Source organism: Sceloporus occidentalis, unplaced genomic scaffold (assembly GCF_023333645.1).
Source record: "Sceloporus occidentalis isolate IW3139 unplaced genomic scaffold, rSceOcc1.0.p SCAF_1, whole genome shotgun sequence".
NCBI classification, from domain to species: domain Eukaryota; kingdom Metazoa; phylum Chordata; class Lepidosauria; order Squamata; family Phrynosomatidae; genus Sceloporus; species Sceloporus occidentalis.
The window spans coordinates 115,070,297-115,088,305 of NW_028316981.1; the positions used below are offsets into that span (position 1 = coordinate 115,070,297).

Sequence of the window (18,009 nt, forward strand, 5' to 3'; positions counted from 1 at the left end):
CCCCCATTATATCCTGAAGGCCTTGCGTATGCATGTACATGTACTCCCAAAGCTGTTTCTGAATGACAGGTGACCCTCAGGCACAATCTTTCCTGCAGTGTAAGGAACTACAGTCAGAAGCAGAAATCAGGACAGCTCCTGACATAAATTGGAGCAGATTCAGTTCTCTGCTCTGGCACAGTTTTATGTGACTGCATTTTTCTTGATACCAGCATAAAAATCTACAGCATATTTTTAAAAAAATGCTCTCTGTTCTATGGGTGGGAAAGGGGGAACTGGGATGAACAGTGGCAAGATCCACTGGAGGGCCAGTGTTGGGTCTGAAGCAGACCAGCCTTCAGATCAGTTAAACTGAACAGGTAATATTTAAACCAAACACTTATGTTAAAGGATGTCCGGCTGCTCTTATTGGGAATTTACTTTCACCAGAGCCTCCTTGGGTTGCTGCCTTCAACCCATGTTTTGTCAGGGTTGAAGGATTAAAGTAAATTTTATTTAACTGGAAATTATCCAGTCTTAAAGTTTTTATGCAATATCAGTGATAGAAGACCTGAAATTTCACCAATGTGTTTACTCAGAATTCATTCTTTATTATATGCAACTATGCTCAAAATTATGAGGAACCCAGGAAATGTAGCCATTTATAGAGAGGTATTCATGTTACAACAAGTGAGAATTTGGCAGAAATTTACATGTACTTCTTTATTCTCCCATAAGCCTTTATTCTCCCAAACAGCAAAGAATTAATGACTGTAGACATTTGTTGTTCTTAAGGTCAATTGAGAAATTACAGTAACACATACCTCCCAACCCTGGTCTGAGGCGATTATCATAGCCATCAAGTAAACGATCTAGAATTCGGGTGAATATTGTTGTGTTGTCCTTAATTTCATCTTGTAAGGAAGTTTGTCCATTGCTGGGGGGGAAAAAACATAGTGCCGTTAACATTATAAACCATTAATCCAGCAACAAACCTACAGAATCATAATTCTGAAATCTGCTTAATCTTGCTTATACTGATTTATAGATGCAAAATCTCTTCCATCAAGCCAGATTATGGCAGCATTATAAGATCCTTTCTCCTGCAGACTTTCTTTTTGAAGTATACATATTCATTGAAAATCTTTTATCAAGGGACACAGAACCTTTAAAAATCAATGAAACTTAGATTTGAGGCATTTAATATTTACCATTTTGTTCATTATTGCAACATTTCTGCTTTCAAAACTAGGGGTTTACGAGTGAAGGTGACTGTGGGTTTTTTGTTTGCTTGCTTGTTTTACAAATCATCTCCCTAAACAGTTTGCTGTAAATGAAATCTAAAACAAGTCAGTGAAATATCTAAATATACTAAAAGAAGTAGGAGGCCGTGGACAATACAGTTGCAAACATATTATTTGGAACGTAGAGAGTTCTTGTAGCACCTTTGAGACTAACTGAAAGAAAGAAATTGGCAGCATGAGTTTTCATAGACTTCAGTCTACTTCCTCAAATGCATCTGAGGAAGTAGACTGAAGTCTATGAAAACTCATACTGCCAGTTTCTTTCTTTCAGTTAGTCTCAAAGGTGCTACAAGAACTCTCTACGTACTGATTCTATGTATCTTTGAATATTATTTGGAACTAAGTGCCACCAGTTTCGGGAAGGTACATTTAGAAATGTAAGCAGTGATATCATTTACAAACTGTACAGCTTTATGCACAGCTCTGTCTATGGATGTATCCCGCAGTAATAAGTGTCATGGGTTTTTTTTAACATAAAAGTTAAGCTTTCTACATGTTAATGACTTTTTTCTTTCCAGTATGTTTTGAAGAAAATCAAACTGGAGGTACACCTGAGTTATTTCTCAGTAAATTAGAAATTATTTTTTGAGGCTATAGGAACATTTCACCATCTTTCTTCTAAACCACATGCCTAGCACCTAAATGATAACTGTTTAAATATCTGCACCCAGTATTGCTGACTGTCATATTACAGTTGAACCCTGGCAATACGAGTGCCAGATTATGGTTTTCTGGTTGATGTGGCAGGTCTGCAGCAAGAAAGCCTTAGGACAAGGCAGTGACAAATATTAAGACAACCCAAATATCAACTGGAAGCCAATTAATTTGAATGGTAGTTTGGCCCCCTTTTACCAGAATACAATAAGCAGACAGTTTTTGTAGTTTTCCTATGGCCATGAGCTAAGTGCTAGCCGCTTCTTTGAACTTCAATGAAGTTCTTGTCATTAAGAAAGTGGTTCTTTTTTGCACTTTCAAGTACAAGTCATACTGTTTTCTCCTAATCATCTATCATGGTTGTCTAAGAGCCAAATCTTGGAGTCCTTCTTCTGCCCTTTAACTGGGAGAGATCCTATTTGCAAAAATGGGACACTTGCCAGTGTAAATTCAGCAGGACTTAGCCCTTGAACCCCAAGTTCATTTCTTCTTGATCACTTTGTCACATTCATTATTACTGAATCAGCCTTCTTTGGATATCTGGTCCAATGTGATTAGCAAAATCCTTCCACCAAAAACTCTTTCAAATGGAAACTCCTTGTGAATGTTAGCAATGGGCACAAATATTTTGCAAGCCATGTTTATGCCAAATAATAGCTACCTCGTTTAAGGAATGAATTATGCAACAGTATGCTAGCATTTAAAACTATCTAAATTTATAGATGAGATATTTTCAAAATCAGTTTGCGTAAATATAGGTAGAAAACAGATTGTATAATTTTCTTTTATGGTTTAAAAATTCCAACTACCGCACTTACAAATACAATTTCTATATGAAAGGAAACCCCATATTAAAGCAATGCAAAGTCTTTTATAACTTTGATCAAAGTTTAGATGTACTCAACTATCATTCTAAATGTATATAAATGCATATATAGTGTATTTATATATGTGTACAATATTTACAGCTGGTTGATTCTATGTGACATCTTTAGCTCATTTCTAGAAAAGCAACATAATTCCTATTACAAAGAAACTTTGAAAGCTCGTGAATAATACTTCACAGTACTATTTAAACATCGAGGGGAAATCCTTTGTATTTCTTGTATATTCTGCTCATATTATTATTATTATATGGGACAAGATAACCCTACCCTATATAATTTGCTAATTAACAAATAAGGGACTCTTCCGGAAAAATATGGTCCATCTGGTGCATTGCCACAAGATATTAACTGCATCTTTTCTATAACATTTGAAGGTCATTTGAATTTCACAAAACACAAACATGTGCCGTGAATGGCAGGCAACTAGGCATGTGTTTATATTTTATATTTTCAGATATGCAAGTCTTTTGGTTGGTTTTACGACAATGCAGTTGTAATATAGTGACCAAAGTTTTCTTGAATGTCTCAGACAGAACCAATATTCCAGCTCTCGGGACTCTAGCTTTACTTCGGTGTTACATTATTTATAAACAGTATGATCCTGAGTGTTTTACCAGTGCATATTCCATTAATTTGAATGCCAACACAAGAATTTGAAGACCAAGATGATTCTTAAGAACCAACCTGTGGTTGAATCCATAGCTCACTATTAAGACAGGTTATAACAACAGAAACAGTCCAGAAAATAATACATTTCATGATGTCCCACCGAAACTAGTGGGGAATTATGCGAATAATTTAGGCCTTAAATAATACTGACCTCAATGGGACATCCTGTTAGTAGGGTTTGTATGATTAACTGTTTCAAGATAACCCCCCCCAGTACCTCTGTAAATGGACTGCAAAATGCAGCTATAAGCTCAAATAGAGAAAAAGATCAAATCGATGTGCTACTGGCAACACTGAGAAAATGTCATTAAATATACCTGTTTCTGCAGTTATGTTTTGCAAAAAAATATGAATTATAATTCTGCCTTTTAAAATATTCTGTTTCTGTATAAAATTCTGCTGCTGTATGAATAGGCCTGACGTGAGCACCGTGCCCTCAAATCATGTAACACACACACACACAAATTCAAAACTATCAAGTTTTACATTGTCATTTATTTTTTGGCACAAGCAACACACTTTTAAAAAAAACACCAGAAAACATTTCACTAGCATTAGGAACAAAACAATTGGATCGCAAACTGGTGACCCTTCATTTTACGAGGCTTCCCCCAAAACAGATACTTGATCAGTCTGATGCAGCCACAAGTCAAAGTTAAAGACGGATAAATATTTTCGCTGTGAAATGGGTGTTTTTCAAGGTGTCATCTGAACATCTTGAAGGAAAATGTCAGTTAGCGTGTTTGTGGTTTCACACTAAACAACTGTATAATAAAAAAAAACCACTGTGCACTAACTCCATCTACAGGTCATTATAATAGTGACACCTCATATAATTTTTCAATAACAGGCAAATGTATCTTGATTCTCACTTCCAAATCCACAGTTCCAGTGAAACATATATAGCAGCGCACAACACGGGGGGGAGGGGGGGGGGGAATGGCTAAAACAGAGGAAGTCACCCAAGGGTCAAGTCTTTCTTATTTTCATTTATTTCCTTTCCTTTTGGAAATCCACTTTATCCACCTTCATCACTCATCAGCTATGCTAGCTTGTTGTTGTTGCTTTTAAAACACACACACACACACACCAAATTTTATCCTTATCAGAAAAAAGGCCTAAGCTAAATTGGATGATCCAGTGCCACCTTGATCCCTGATATATAATGCACATTTTTGTTTATTCGTGGAACCAATTTGAATAACGATGGTGAATTAAGGAAAGTAAGTCAGAGTTACAGATACAGAAATATTTGATATCATTTGCAATTCAGCACAAAAACATATATGCATTAATATATTTGTCCTTTAGATACACTGTTGATAGAAAGGTTACACCTCCAGCTGTATTTCACAGCTGAGGAAGCTTCCCTTTCCCCCATTCAGTGCAATGATATCAGTGGCAAATTCGCCAAAGATAATGATGGGTCTGGATCTCATACAAGCTGCCATCTGATCCAAAACATTCAACCATCAGGTGCAATAGCTGGACTTCATGGTCACATTCCCCAGACTCAATTTGTTTGAGCAGTCTGGCCTCACCCATACCTTCCAGTTTAATGAGCAAGGATTTAGCAAGTAAGAGCCAGCCCTAAAGTCTGCAGGCCTGTCCCACTCATTTCAGGAAAAAGAGACAAATCAGCTGAAGAAATTGGTCTGCAAATGTCTAAAATTAGGTTCTGTATGGCTTTCTCTCCCTCCCCCGTTTCCTATGTAGAATAAAAATCTTGCAAAAATTATCTATAGAAAAGGCTCTTTTCCCCCCGCATTCAAATCATTAGTCTAACCTTAGTGTGGCTGAAGTAGTCACTGATGAACTCTTCCTGAACAGCAGTGGCACTATACATGTTATGCAAACAAACCATCCTTTTCTTTCAATCTTCTATTTTGATTTAGCTGGGATTTGAGCAGGATTAACTTCCCCAAATACAATTAGTAGTAGCCTAGCCCATGTGCAGCTTGTTTCTTATTCTCTTTCCATTACCAATAACAAAGATGTTCCAAACTGATACTTGTGTATTTTTTTAAAGAGAGAGACAGAGAGAGAGAGACAGAGAGAGAGAGAGTGCTTTCCCCACCTTCTTCCAGTTAGTGTGCTTATAAGGAGAACCCAGGCCCAAAAGCGGTCACAGAGAAGATGCGTCATCTTCATGGTAGATTATGGAAGCTGAAAACAAAATTTCAAAAAAGAGAAGTAAGCAACCCCCTTTCTTTGAAAGACCACTTCAAAATACAACAGGTCCTAAAGAACTTTAGATGATTCCCCTTGGAGTAAAGCAGTGATAATACAATGGTGTATCATTCAAAGACAAAGGAAAATGGTCCCATCCATATTTCATGGTGTTCCTTTCAAGAGACCAGGTCCTTCACAGAGAATTTTTTTTAATCAGTTTGACTTTACACTTTAAAAGGCCAGGTACTCGAAGAAGTGTCCTCACTCATTTCTCCCCTCTCCCCCAAGAGCTGCCACTTTTGAGGAGACAGTTTCCAAATCCTTTCTCCAACCACATTGAAGAACCCAAGAACCTGTGCTTTAATAAGTAAGACAGTGTTGCTGGGGGAGAGGGTGTCCCATGAGGTCTATGGAAACCCACAGGAGCTCCTTATCTGGACAGAACTTTCTTCCTGAGAGCGTTCCCTGCCTCTTGCCTTGGTTGCCAGGCTAGCCAGCAGCAGCACAACATTTATGAGCATACCCTGGATTGAATCAAATAACATTCAGGATTGCATAGCCATCCATGCACATTGATGTGCCCATCCATCGAAAGGGCACACAGCACTGAATTAAGTCCACTGTATGCACTCCTCAGTCTTTCTTTGCCCACGGTTGGTGGGGGGACACTCCTGTCACCACAGGCGCCATTGCCCACCTCCCTTTGCAACTGGCATCAGTGGAGAGGAAAGAAAGGAAGAGAACCCCTCTCCCCTGCTCACCCTTCCCGCGCTCACAGCTGGGGAGCCCTTCTGGGAGCCAGATGCGGAAGAGGGGCTCCTCAGGCAAGGCTAAGGCTAAGGCTAAGGCTAAGGCTGCTGCTGGGCCCCTGCCCTGGGTCTCCTGCTGGACTCCTCTGGCGTGCCTTGCTTGACTCGAGAGGGGCCGCCTGCCTGCCTTGCTCCCCTGGCGCCCCTCCTCGCTCCCTGGCAGCAGACCCAGACCCACTGCCAGCATGGACTGGCCAGACTCTAGGAAAGCCGTCTCCGGAGAGGAGCCCCAGTCCAAGCAGCACCACAAGCCCTCTCTCTCCCCCAACAGCAGCAGGAGAAGGAGAAGCCAAGGAGCAGAGGCAGCCCCTGGCCCAGGCCCAGGGAGGGGGCTCCGATGGGGCAGGCAGGGGCAGAGCTGGCCCCCAAGGTCCAGAGGCAGGCAGGTTCTCTCTCCGGAGCCAGCCAAGGCGGGAAGGCAGGCGCAGCCCAAGCCCAGCCTTGCCGGGAAGAGGGCGAACCTCTGCCCTGCGCCGGGAGGGCAGGGGCTCTCTCTCCCCTCCGCCTGCCCCCCTCCCGGCCCCCTCCTCCTTTCTCCCCGGGGCTTCGGGGGGAGGGAGCCTGAGCAGGGGAAGCAAGGGAGGAAGCAAGGAGGGCTCTCTCCGGGATTTTATGGGGGAGAGGAGGGAAAAGCCGCCCGGCGGAAAAGCCTGGCTCCTGGCCCCCTCCCCTCCCCAGAATCCTCCACCATGATTTCCCACAGTTCCAGGTGAGAGACCAACACGGAGGGGAGAGGATGCCCACACGCCGCCGCCGCCGCCACCACCAGCACCACCATGTTGGGCACATCCGCTCAGAACCCACCTCCGAGAGAGAGAGAGAGAGAGAGAGAGAGAGAGAGAGAGAGAGAGAGAGATTGGCAGCCCAACTTTGTATGCTTCCCTCTCCCTACATAGAGACCCCCCCCCCCCGATCTCACCCGAAAGGCAAGGAAGGCAGAGGAGGAGGAGGAGGAGGAGGAGGAGGAGGAAGGGGGCTGAGAGCAGCAGCAGGAGGAGGAGGGCTTCCGCTGGGCCTCCCCTCCCTCCCTCCCCCTCCCGCCCCCTCCCCATCAGTTGCCCATCGATCGCTGCGGATTTTGAGCCTAGGATTGGGGGAGGGGGTCGGGGGTCGGTGGGGAGAAGAGGAAGGGGGCTGAGGTCGGGGGAAGCCATGCCTCCGGAGAGCTGGGCTGGGGCCGGTGGAGGGGGAAATAGAGGGGGGGGTGAGATGGAGAGGGAAGCCATGCCCAGGAGCCAGAGGAGGCAAGAGGGGGAAGCCATCGGATTCTGGGGAGGGGGCAGAGATGTGGGCCCTGCTTGTGGGGGGGGGGGGTCGGGGAAGGGGGGGTCGGGGAGCCTGCCTGCTGCCCGGCGTACCTGCTCGGCGCGAAGAGCCACCCCACAGCAGTCCTTCCCAGCCATAAAGATGCTCTTCCCGGGGAAAAAAGGGAGTGAGGGAGGAGAGAGAGAGAGAGAAGAGGGGAGGGAAGAGGGGAGGGAGGGAAGGAGGGAGGGATGGAGGGAGGCTGGTGTTGAAGGAGGAGGAGGAGGAGGAGGGCGAGGAGCACCGCCGCCGCCGCCTCTTGCCGCTTACCTCTTGCTGCTGCTGCTGCTGCTGCCGGAGCCCGTGGGCCGCGAGGGGGATGGCGAGGGACGGAGGGAAGGAGCCGGGGGAAGGCGGCGCTGCGTGGCTCCTTCCTTCAGGCGCGCTCCTCAGCCATCATGGAGGAGGCTCTGGCCGACACCAATGCCGCCTCCCTCCCTCCCTCCCTCCCTGCCTGCCTCCTCCTCCTCCCGGTCTCCGTTCGGCGTGTGTGTGTCTTGTTCTGGCAGCGCCCGGCCTCTTCCCTCCCCCAGCCCCAGCCCCAGCCCCAGCCCCAGCAGGCAGCGGGGGGCTCTGCTTGGCCCAAGGCAGCCGGAGCCCCGCTTCCAGGGCTCAGCGGGAGAGCGAGGGAAGGGCCACGCCAGGCCCCGGTCCTCCCTCCCCGGGCAGCCCCGGCCCACTCCGCCGCCCCAGCCCCCGACCCCCATCATCATCATCATCATCATCATCACCAGAGAGAGGGAGGGAAGGAGAAGGGGCACACAGACAGACAGACAGACATGACATTTGAATATATATATATATATATATATATACCTATGACATACATACATACATATACATATATATGGACTGGGGTCGGGAGAAGGGGAGCTGCCCTTGACAGCATCTTCCCCCAGATAGATGCCATTGGAGGCTGGGGAGGTCCAGCAAAACCCAAACCCGAAAGGTCGACCATGCTCCCTTCCCTCCCCGCCAAAACAATAATAATGATAATGGTGGGGATGGGGATGATGACGGTGATAATGGTGGGGGGGGGATGGGGATGGTGGTACCTTGCCCTCCCCGTTGTTTGGTGTTTTTGCGGCCAACTATTCACTCGTTGCATCCATATGGATGAAGAGGGAATGTGAAAAGAGACGCTTCTCCTCTTTTCCATTTGGTAGATACTCTGCATTTTTATTATTATGGGGGGGGGGGGGGGGGAGAGAAGTGGACATAAGGCTTGGCGGCCCAAGGGGGCTTGGGTGGCCAATAGAAGCCCCCTTCTCCCCGCAGCCTGGCTTCTCTGCCTCCACCCCCTCCCTGCCGAAATGGCCAGGCTGGCATTAGCCTCAAGGGCTGAGGGCAGGTCGAAGCTGGGGTTTATTATTATTGTTGTTGTTGTTATTACTACTATTATTTTTTTGGAGGGGGGAGTTATGGCTGTGCCATGTTTGAGCCCCCCCGGGTGTGTAGGGTGCTTGTAGGCACGCCTGTCTCCTGGGCCACTTCTCCTCCGGAATGAAGGCTCGCCTTCTCTTTGCCCAATGGGTACTGTGCCAGCGCTGGGCATCCAAGTCCCTTTCGGTGTCATGGCACCTGTCATGGAGGCACCTGTCAAGGCCCGGGGGAAGAGCCACTTCAGGTTGCCAAGGCGGACCTGAATGGCACGTCCTCCGAGGGAGATCGCCCCCTTCCCCGATCCCCCATATATATATATATATATATATATATATATATATATATATACACACACACAACCCTCCCCTCCCCTCCCCTCCTCAGCTGTGGGATCCAGGTTTTATGACTGGGGGGGGTGGGCTTGCAGAGGTGCAAGGGAGAGCAGAAGGAATCGGTAGCAGAGGCTTCCTTCACTCTCCTGGGAGCTCTCCATGGTGCTGGAAGACTTGGAGCCATACTCCTAGTAGTAACCAGGAGCAGCAGGAGGAGGTCCTATAGTCCAGTGAAGGCGAACCAATGGCATGCATGCCAGAGGTGGCACTTAGAGCCCTCTCTGTGGGCACATGTGCCGTCGCCCCAGCTCAGGGTTTGCCAGAGTTTGTTACTAGAAAGCCAGAGGGACACAGCACTTTGCAATAAATAAGTGGGTTCTGGGTTGCAGTTTGGGCACTCGGCCTCTAAAAGGTTCACCATCACTGCTATAGTCTATCCATACTGTGGAAATAACCCAGCTTGACACGGCTTTGACTGCAGCGACAGCTCCGCTCTGGGGTCACTGCAAACTTCAGTTCCCAGAATGCCATAGCATTGAGCCTGGGCAGTCAAAGCAGTGTCAAACCAGGTTATTTCCACAGTGTGGACACAGCCCTAAAGTGTGAAGGGGATGCTTTCTTTTTGCCCACTACTCAAACCTGCTGTGGGAGTGGTCAATAGGGATCGCTGAGAGGGAAGAAACATGGCCCCCTTGGGTCTTTCTTTCTTTGTGAGAGTCTGCCATGATAAGAAGCGTGTCTTCATTTACACATGGGGGGGGGGGACGGGAAGGGGGAATCAAGGTGCCCCTGAGAGGAAAGGTGATACCCATCCTATACAGACACTGTGATGGAGACAGTAAGGATGGTCTCAGGAAAGGTAGGCCTGATCTGGAACTGTGTGAAAGGTTTGAGGACAGAGTGAGCATTGGAAGGCCTCCCCACACACCGCCTCTCCCCCAAAACTGAGGACCCACTCAATATGTATATGTTTTTCCCCCCTTCCAAATCATATCCTGAAAACATCCCTGTAATCTGCTGAGACTGGGATTTTGTTTCTTCCCATAATTTCTGAATGGTATGAAGCCTTCTTCAGGAAGGGGATTGAGATGAACCACTACCACCTTTCACTCATGAGGAAGGGTGACTGGGAAGGGATATTTTGGTGGCGTAATGGACTCATTGACAGCTCTTTAGTGTTTCAAACTGATGAGCTCAAGGTCCTCAGCCCATCCTGATTATGAGAAAAAACATTGACCCTGGGAAGGTATAGATTTGTCTCTGAAGCCTGCTAGCATGCTTTCTCTCAGGCAGAAAGCACTGAAGACAGTTAGGTAAAATCTGGAATTTCATTGCTTCTCCTTGAATTCTCTTTGCTGCTCTTTGGGCAGCTCTTCCTTTAAATGACATTAAGAATGTCACCCAGACACTAGGTCACTTGCCAGTGGCAGCATGGGGAATGTATAGAGAATATGGCAAGTCCAATGACACACACACACACACACACACACACATATACATATATATATTCAAACTATGAAGCAGTTTATTCAGAAAGAGCAGCCCCAGTTCCCAGTTTTGCTGGGTCCCAGAGTCAGTCTGGATGAAGAACAAGAACATATGTTAGATCTCAGTTGTTTGTTTTCAGAAGTTAAATTCTGAGGCAGCTGTTGAAAGCCAAAAAGAATCCAGGCAAAGACAGAGACAGTCGGAAGCCATGGAGGCCAACACTGAATTGCTGATTTGAAGTGGAAAGAGAGGACCAATTGCCAGTTTTGTTTGTTTTTGCCACCTGGCAAAGAACACACCTGAAAAGACAAAGGTGAACTTAGGAAATAGAATCATATCCGGCTGTTACTTTTGCTATTGGTGTGTCAGATTAGTTCATGCCATTTCAGAAACATGAGCTTTCAGCAGGGATGCACTGACTACTACCTCCCATTTGTATACCTAAGATGTATTGATTTTCATCAGTTCATAGCAAATGGATATCGTCTCTCCATAGTGGAGAGCTTGCTTCATAAATACTTCCCTAAACCCCAAATAAGAAGAATTCTGAATGAGGGGCTGGTGGTATCTACCTACCATGTTATTATCAAAATGGTTATGGCCCTCTGTGTGTAAGAAGTTGTAGAGCAACATCCTTCCCCATGGACTTGACTGTAGTTTGCACAGAAATTTAACTGTAGATCTGTAGGAAATGTCTGGTACATTCCTATACCTGCATTAAGCTCCTTTAGGTGACAAAGAAGAAAGGATGAAGAGGATAATTCCATGATCCAAGGTCACAAGAATGTATCTGGGCAAAGACTGCAGCTTGGCCAAAAATGCATCTGGGAAAATACATGTGAGTTTGGGTATAAGGTTCACTTTTTTTGCCAATATCATGTGGCAGCAGCTCATTCCACTTTAGAAGCATGAAACGTCATCAAGGATGTCCTAGCCACCAGTGATACATTGCGGATTTGGAATGATCTCTCTCAAAAGTTTTTTATCTGGCACAGCCATTTGATTTGTCCCAGCAAAAACAGAGGGGCCATAGGAAGGACATGCTTATTTTTGTTGTTGTTGTTGTTAATTCCATTTTTGAAACATGAAGTCTATTTGGTGATGCACTAGCCACAGAAGGCCCAAGCAAAGAGGCAGACTGGGTCCTTGAGGTCAGAGTGGGGAATCCATGCCCCAACCCCACTACTATGAAGGGAGAAGATGTCAGGCTAAATTGTTGATTCAGGAATCTTATAGCTGGTCAAGCAGCTGGTCAACTCTAATTCTGTTTGTTTCTGATCATTGGCTGTGTAGTTAAAGGCTGATGAAAATTGGTGTTCAAAAATGTCTGGAACAGCACCAGTGACTCACCTTTATTTTAAAGCATGCTTGAGGATATTTCTAGAAATGTATTTGCTTATATCTCTGTTCTCCAGAATTCTTGAGCTTTTCCTGAGCTGTTTAGAATGAAACTGAGTTAAGAGCAGAATAAAGAACATTCCAATCAATGAGTTCTTTGCTTTCTTTGTCTGTCTGTCTGTCTGGCTGGCTCTCTCTCTCTCCCTCCCTCCCTTCAAGTTGCCTATCAACTTATGGTGACCCCATGATTTTCCTAACATTTGCTTAGGTAAAGAATACATAGAGGGGATTTTGCCAGATCCTTCCTCTGAAATATAGCCTACAGCACCTGGTGTTCATTGGCCATCTCCCACCCAAGAGGAGCCAGCATGGTGTAGTGGTCTGCATGCTGGATCGCAGCTCTGGAGACCAGGGTTCAAATCTCTACTCAGCCATGGAAACCCACTGGGTGACCTTGAACAAGTCACATTCTCTCAATAAACAGTTGGCCATTTTGCAGCACATGGAGCTTATCTCCTCTCTATTTTTTGCTTTTACATGCGCGCACACACACACTTTTCAGTACCCCCCATAGGGTCACCATAAATTGGAAATGACTTGAAGGCACACACCAACAACACCTCCCATTCAAGTACTAACCGGGCCAACCCTGCTTAGCTTCCAAGATCAGACAGGATCTGGTGCCTTTAGGGATTTAGGCCCTTGTTTACTGATTTCTCTGTCCAAAACAAAGAGACAGTGTTTGTGTAGTTAAATTAATTTAAGAGACAGAGAGAGGTATTTGTGCTTCACTATGTGAAATGTTGTCAAGAACTACCAATTCCAGAGTGCCTTGTACAGAGGAAGAAGGGAGGAAAAGAGAGTCATAACAATCAGAGACACTGGTCCCAGGGTGAGTAGGAGTTGGTACGGTTGGCAGGATTTACAGACCCAACATATATGTGAGTAAATATCTATTTCTTTCTTCCCCCACACCCCACACTAATTGCAAAGTGACTAACTTCCAGAAAGAAACATTAAAATTAAGCAAGGGAAAGTAAAAGAAATCAAAGTACAGCATAATTTATTCAGTTTTTGATAATTTCACAGTGAAAACACCAGAAAACAACAACAACAACAACAACAACAATAATAATAATAATAATAGGATTTGTTTATATGCTGCCCAATCACTGGGAATCTGGGCAGCTTACAACAGAAGGGATAATAGACAGTTCCCTGCCCTCAGGCTTACAATCTAAAAAGACAGGACACAAAAGGAGAAGGGAATGGTGAGGGAGGGAGGGGATCAGGTCCAGCATTCTTCTCTTCCTCTGAGGCCTGGACCAAGGCAGATGGACTGGAGGGAGGGCTCTTCTTCTTCAGGCTAGCCCTGGTGGAGCTGGGCCAGCCTATTCTCTCTCTCATAAACAAAGCTTTAAAGCAGATTAGACAGCAATCCTTAAACTTTCCTGGGAGTAACTCAGTATGGCTTTTGATTTGGCAAGTATAGGGTCATACTGCAAACCTGTTGATAAAATTATACAGTTTGACTGGTCTGTTAGAATAATAGGTCAAAGGACCCATCCTGGATTCAAAGAATGCTTTAAAATAGCAAGTTTTATAGGACTTTTTATTCACAATGGGTTTTAACATTAAACAAAAATAACAGGTGTAAGGGACTGGGAATATAAAAGTTGTAGTGGAGGTTGTGGTGTAGTGTCAGAACTATAGAAAATGAAATTTCAGAATTAGAATAGAGATTTTTAATAATTATTTTTTAAAAATCTTTTCGGCTATTTATTTACATAATCAAAACAGTAACACACACACCCTTAGATAGGAACACAGACTTCTCAGTCTAGGCACATACTTCCATATCATATAATTGGTAAAGGCACTATATAACATTACAGGCACCTGTTGAGGAACTACACATCTCTAAACAAGCATTTGTTATACATTGTTAGAAGGCATTGTAGTATATACAGGCATACAGGCATCGTCTTAGTCAGTAGTATTTTAATTCTTTCTTATTACAACAATGTTTTAAACACAAACATAATCTCACTCATCCCAGTGAATAGTAGACAGTCAAGAGCTTCTTCACCATGGTGTCAGAAACCAGCCACAAGCAGAAGAAAGTATAAGCAAGCTGGGTGTGAGCTTTATAAACAGAGAGAGAAAATGACAACTTTTAATAATTATTGAGGCTTTTTGTGTAGGAGTGTATATAAAGTATGGGAGAGACCCAGCATGGTGTAGTGGTTTGAGCATTGGACTATGACTCAGTAGACCCTGCTCGATCTTGGAAACCCATTGGTGACCTTGATCAAGTCATACTCTCTCATCCTCAAAGGAATGCAAAAGCAAACCTGCTCTCAACAAATCTTACTGAGAAAGAACCTTTGATAGGGTTACCTTAAGGTCACCATAACTTGGAAATAACTTGAAAGCACAAAACAGCAGCAAATAATGAAGGATGGGGCCCATGTTAAAAATTGAATCGGTCTAAAATTTTAGCCACCAAAGTGTATATTTTGTACTTTCTGAAATGTGACTGATAATACATGCCAAAAAGATGCCAGCAATTGGATTTCCCCCCTCATTAGGTTTCTATAGCTGAGATTAGTGGAATTCAGAACAAAAAGAATGGCAACCATACCTACCAATCACCAGTCTTTCCTTATATCAGGTCCCCACTGTCCCATTGCCCACTAAAAATAATGTTTGGATGCTGTTTTATACATATGGTAATATACAACTTTGATCAATTTCATCTTCGAAAGCTGTGAATTTTGCACTGAGTAGCAAGTTAGGACTCTGACTCATGGGGTAGCTTATACTTGGATACAGATAGCCAATAAGAACAAAAGTGAATACTTCATCAATTATGAAAGTTTTCACACATGACATTTCCTTCACAAGATACTGCTTCTGTAACTATCAGCAAAAAAAAAAAAAGTTAAGCCACTGCCAACCTTCCCACTGGATTGACTGGAACTTAAGCAAAATATGCAACCTCCATCAAAAGCCTAGTATGGAGTTTGACATTGTTTTAATGTTATGGGTCAATGCTATGGAATCCTGGGATTTGTAGTTTGTTGTGGCATCAGAGAAGACTAAATCTAGACATATCAGGTTGGTCTATACTGAAGGAGTGGGTCTCTTGAGTAAACTAGTCCTGAGCTATTTCAGGCCTTATAAAAAAATGTAACACCTCAAACCTGGCTTGGTAGCTAAATGGTAGCCAGTGCAGGTATTTCAGCATAGAAATCGAAACAGGAGCCCAACTTTATCCTCACGACAACCCTGTGAGGTAGGTCAGTCTGAAAAGAGAATGTGATTAGCCCAGGATCACCCAGTGCATTTCCTCTTCATGTACCCTTGTTCATGTAGCCTTGGCAAGCAAGCAGAGGGAGTGGTTGAAATGAAAATACATTATCACTCTACCACACAACATATTGTGAAAAGGATATTGTTCTCTCTTTCTCTTCCTTTCTTTCTCTGTCTATCTCTATGTGTGTGTGTTGAATCCTGCCTGTGTAAATCCTCAGAAGACTGAGAAACAGTTTTCTATTGCTAGCTATCAAAAAGAAATATCAACAACATGGGCTTGCTTTCTTTTATCTCTTTTGCCTCCTAAACCTGATGCTTCCTGGGCTGTAATTTGTAGGCATACCCAATCTTTTTCTGTATTGCTGCCCCACAAATCTTTAATATTCCCACCCATAGGTCACTGCAGCACAAATGTAATTTCTCCATATTTTTTTCCATTCTAAAAGCACTCACATCAAATCTCAAAACTGCTTCTCAAAGTGTAAGTGGAAGGTTACATGCAGGTGGAAGATTCCATAGTGCCTGCTACTAGAAATGTAATTCTGGAAAAAAAAAATTAAGATGTGCATTCTCCTTATCAGATGTGGGTCCATGTAAACAAAAATAACTATTCTCTTTCCTTAGCTCTTCCACACTGTCTTAATCACCCCTGATGATGGCCTTTTGATTGTGTTTATTTTTGGTTCCAGAACAAAGCCAATAGTTTGAGTGCTTGACTGGAGAAAAGAAAATTAAAAGGTGATATGATAGCCCTGTTTAAATACTTGAAGGGATGTCATATTGAGGTGGGAGCAAGCTTGTTTTCTGCTGCTCCAGAGAACAGGACCCGGAACAATGGATGCAAGCTCCAGGAAAAGAGATTCCACCTCAACATTAGGAGGAACTTCCTGACAGTAAGGGCTGTTCAACAGTGGAACACACTCCCTCGGAGTGTGGTGGAGTCTCCTTCCTTAGAGGTCTTTAAGCAGAGGCTAGATGGCCATATGTTGGGGGTGATTTGATTGTGAGTTCCTGCATGGCAGGGCATTGGACTGGATGGCCTTGTGGTCTCTTCCAATTTTATGATTCTATGACTAATCTCCAATGAGCCATGAAATTCACTGGATTCTTTTAGGCCAGTCATCTCAACCTGAACTACCTCACAAAGCTGTTGTGAGACTGTAGTGGAGAACAGGAGAGCCATTTATACCTAACTGAGCTCCTTGGAGGAAAGTGGGGCCTAAGCAAATAATGAATAAACCATAATAAATATCATCCCAGAGCCAGCATGGTATAGTGGTTTGATTGTTGAACTCTGAGAGACCAGAGTTCAAATCCCTGCTCAGTCAAAGAACCCACTGGGTCACATTCTCTCAGCCTCAGAGGAAGTCAATGGCAAACCCTTTCTGAAAAAAATCTGAATGCCAACAACATCAACAAGAACTTGTAAATTTTTGGAGATACTTTCCCTATATATTGTACCCTTTCTTTATACCTTTGACTGTGTAATTTAGATTACTTATTCATGTGAAAAGAAAATACATAGATTGAAATCATATTTATACTTACATCAGAGTAAATTCTACTTTTGAGTTTTTGTACAACTAGACTGGCAGTCCTGTAAGGAGACCATCATTTCAGTCTTGTAACCAGTTTTTCATATAACTATCTGGGCATGACAATTCTATCTATTTATCTCATGCTCACACACAAACATACATACACTCACACATACACACAGAGAGAATTGTTTCACAGGTATCAAGACTTTCAGTTCAAATAAATCCTAAGATTTTGTTGTTTTTGTTTTTGTCTGAGTGACAGTAGATCATTACATTACATTAGTCTTCTGTAGCTTTAATGTTCTGGAAGCCATCTTGAGTCCCAATATTGGAAAAAAGGTGGAAAGCAAATGAAATGAATTGATGGTAATGATGGCTGGCATCATCTTAGTTAGTTACAATATTCTAAGTAAGACATATGACCACATAATTGTTTCCTATTCCTATTTACAATTATTATACCCTTGCTAAAATCATAAATGGCTGCAAAACCCACCTTAAAAGTTTTTTGTAGGGTTTTTGGGCTATGTGGCCATGTTCTAGAAGAGTTTCTTCCTGACGTTTCGCCAGCATCTGTGGCTGGCATCTTCAGAAAATACTTGCCTGGAAAAAGGGGGCATATACATACTGTGTGAGCCTGGGAATGCAGGACTGATTTGCATGTGTATTGTTCTGTGCTGATGGCAGGCCTCAGGCTGGGAGGCTAATGCAAAAGAGGATTAGTGCAGTAGCCCCCTAGCCTGAGGCCTGCCATCAGCAACAGAACAATACACATGCAAATCACTCCTGCATTCCCAGGTTCACACAGTATATATATACCCAACTTTTTC

General features: G+C 43.9%; 1 protein-coding gene across 3 annotated transcripts in view; it reads right to left on the minus strand.

Moving 5' to 3' along the window:
* GABRA1 (gamma-aminobutyric acid type A receptor subunit alpha1) overlaps positions 1-8,183 on the minus strand; it is a 45,628-nt gene extending 37,445 nt beyond the window's left edge. The window contains exons 1-3 of one of the 3 annotated variants that reach the window (XM_089532087.1): positions 8,050-8,183; positions 5,571-5,659; positions 804-916 (exon numbers count right to left, since the gene is read on the minus strand). In XM_089532087.1, coding sequence (XP_089388213.1) covers positions 804-916; positions 5,571-5,644 — 187 coding nt within the window. In that variant the 5' untranslated portion in view covers positions 5,645-5,659; positions 8,050-8,183. Of the gene's footprint in view, positions 1-803; positions 917-5,570; positions 5,660-6,188; positions 6,387-7,832; positions 7,938-8,049 lie in introns of those variants that run through there. The other 2 variants (XM_089532077.1, XM_089532095.1) reach the window with 2 other exon arrangements.
* Positions 8,184-18,009: the final 9,826 nt, after the last annotated feature.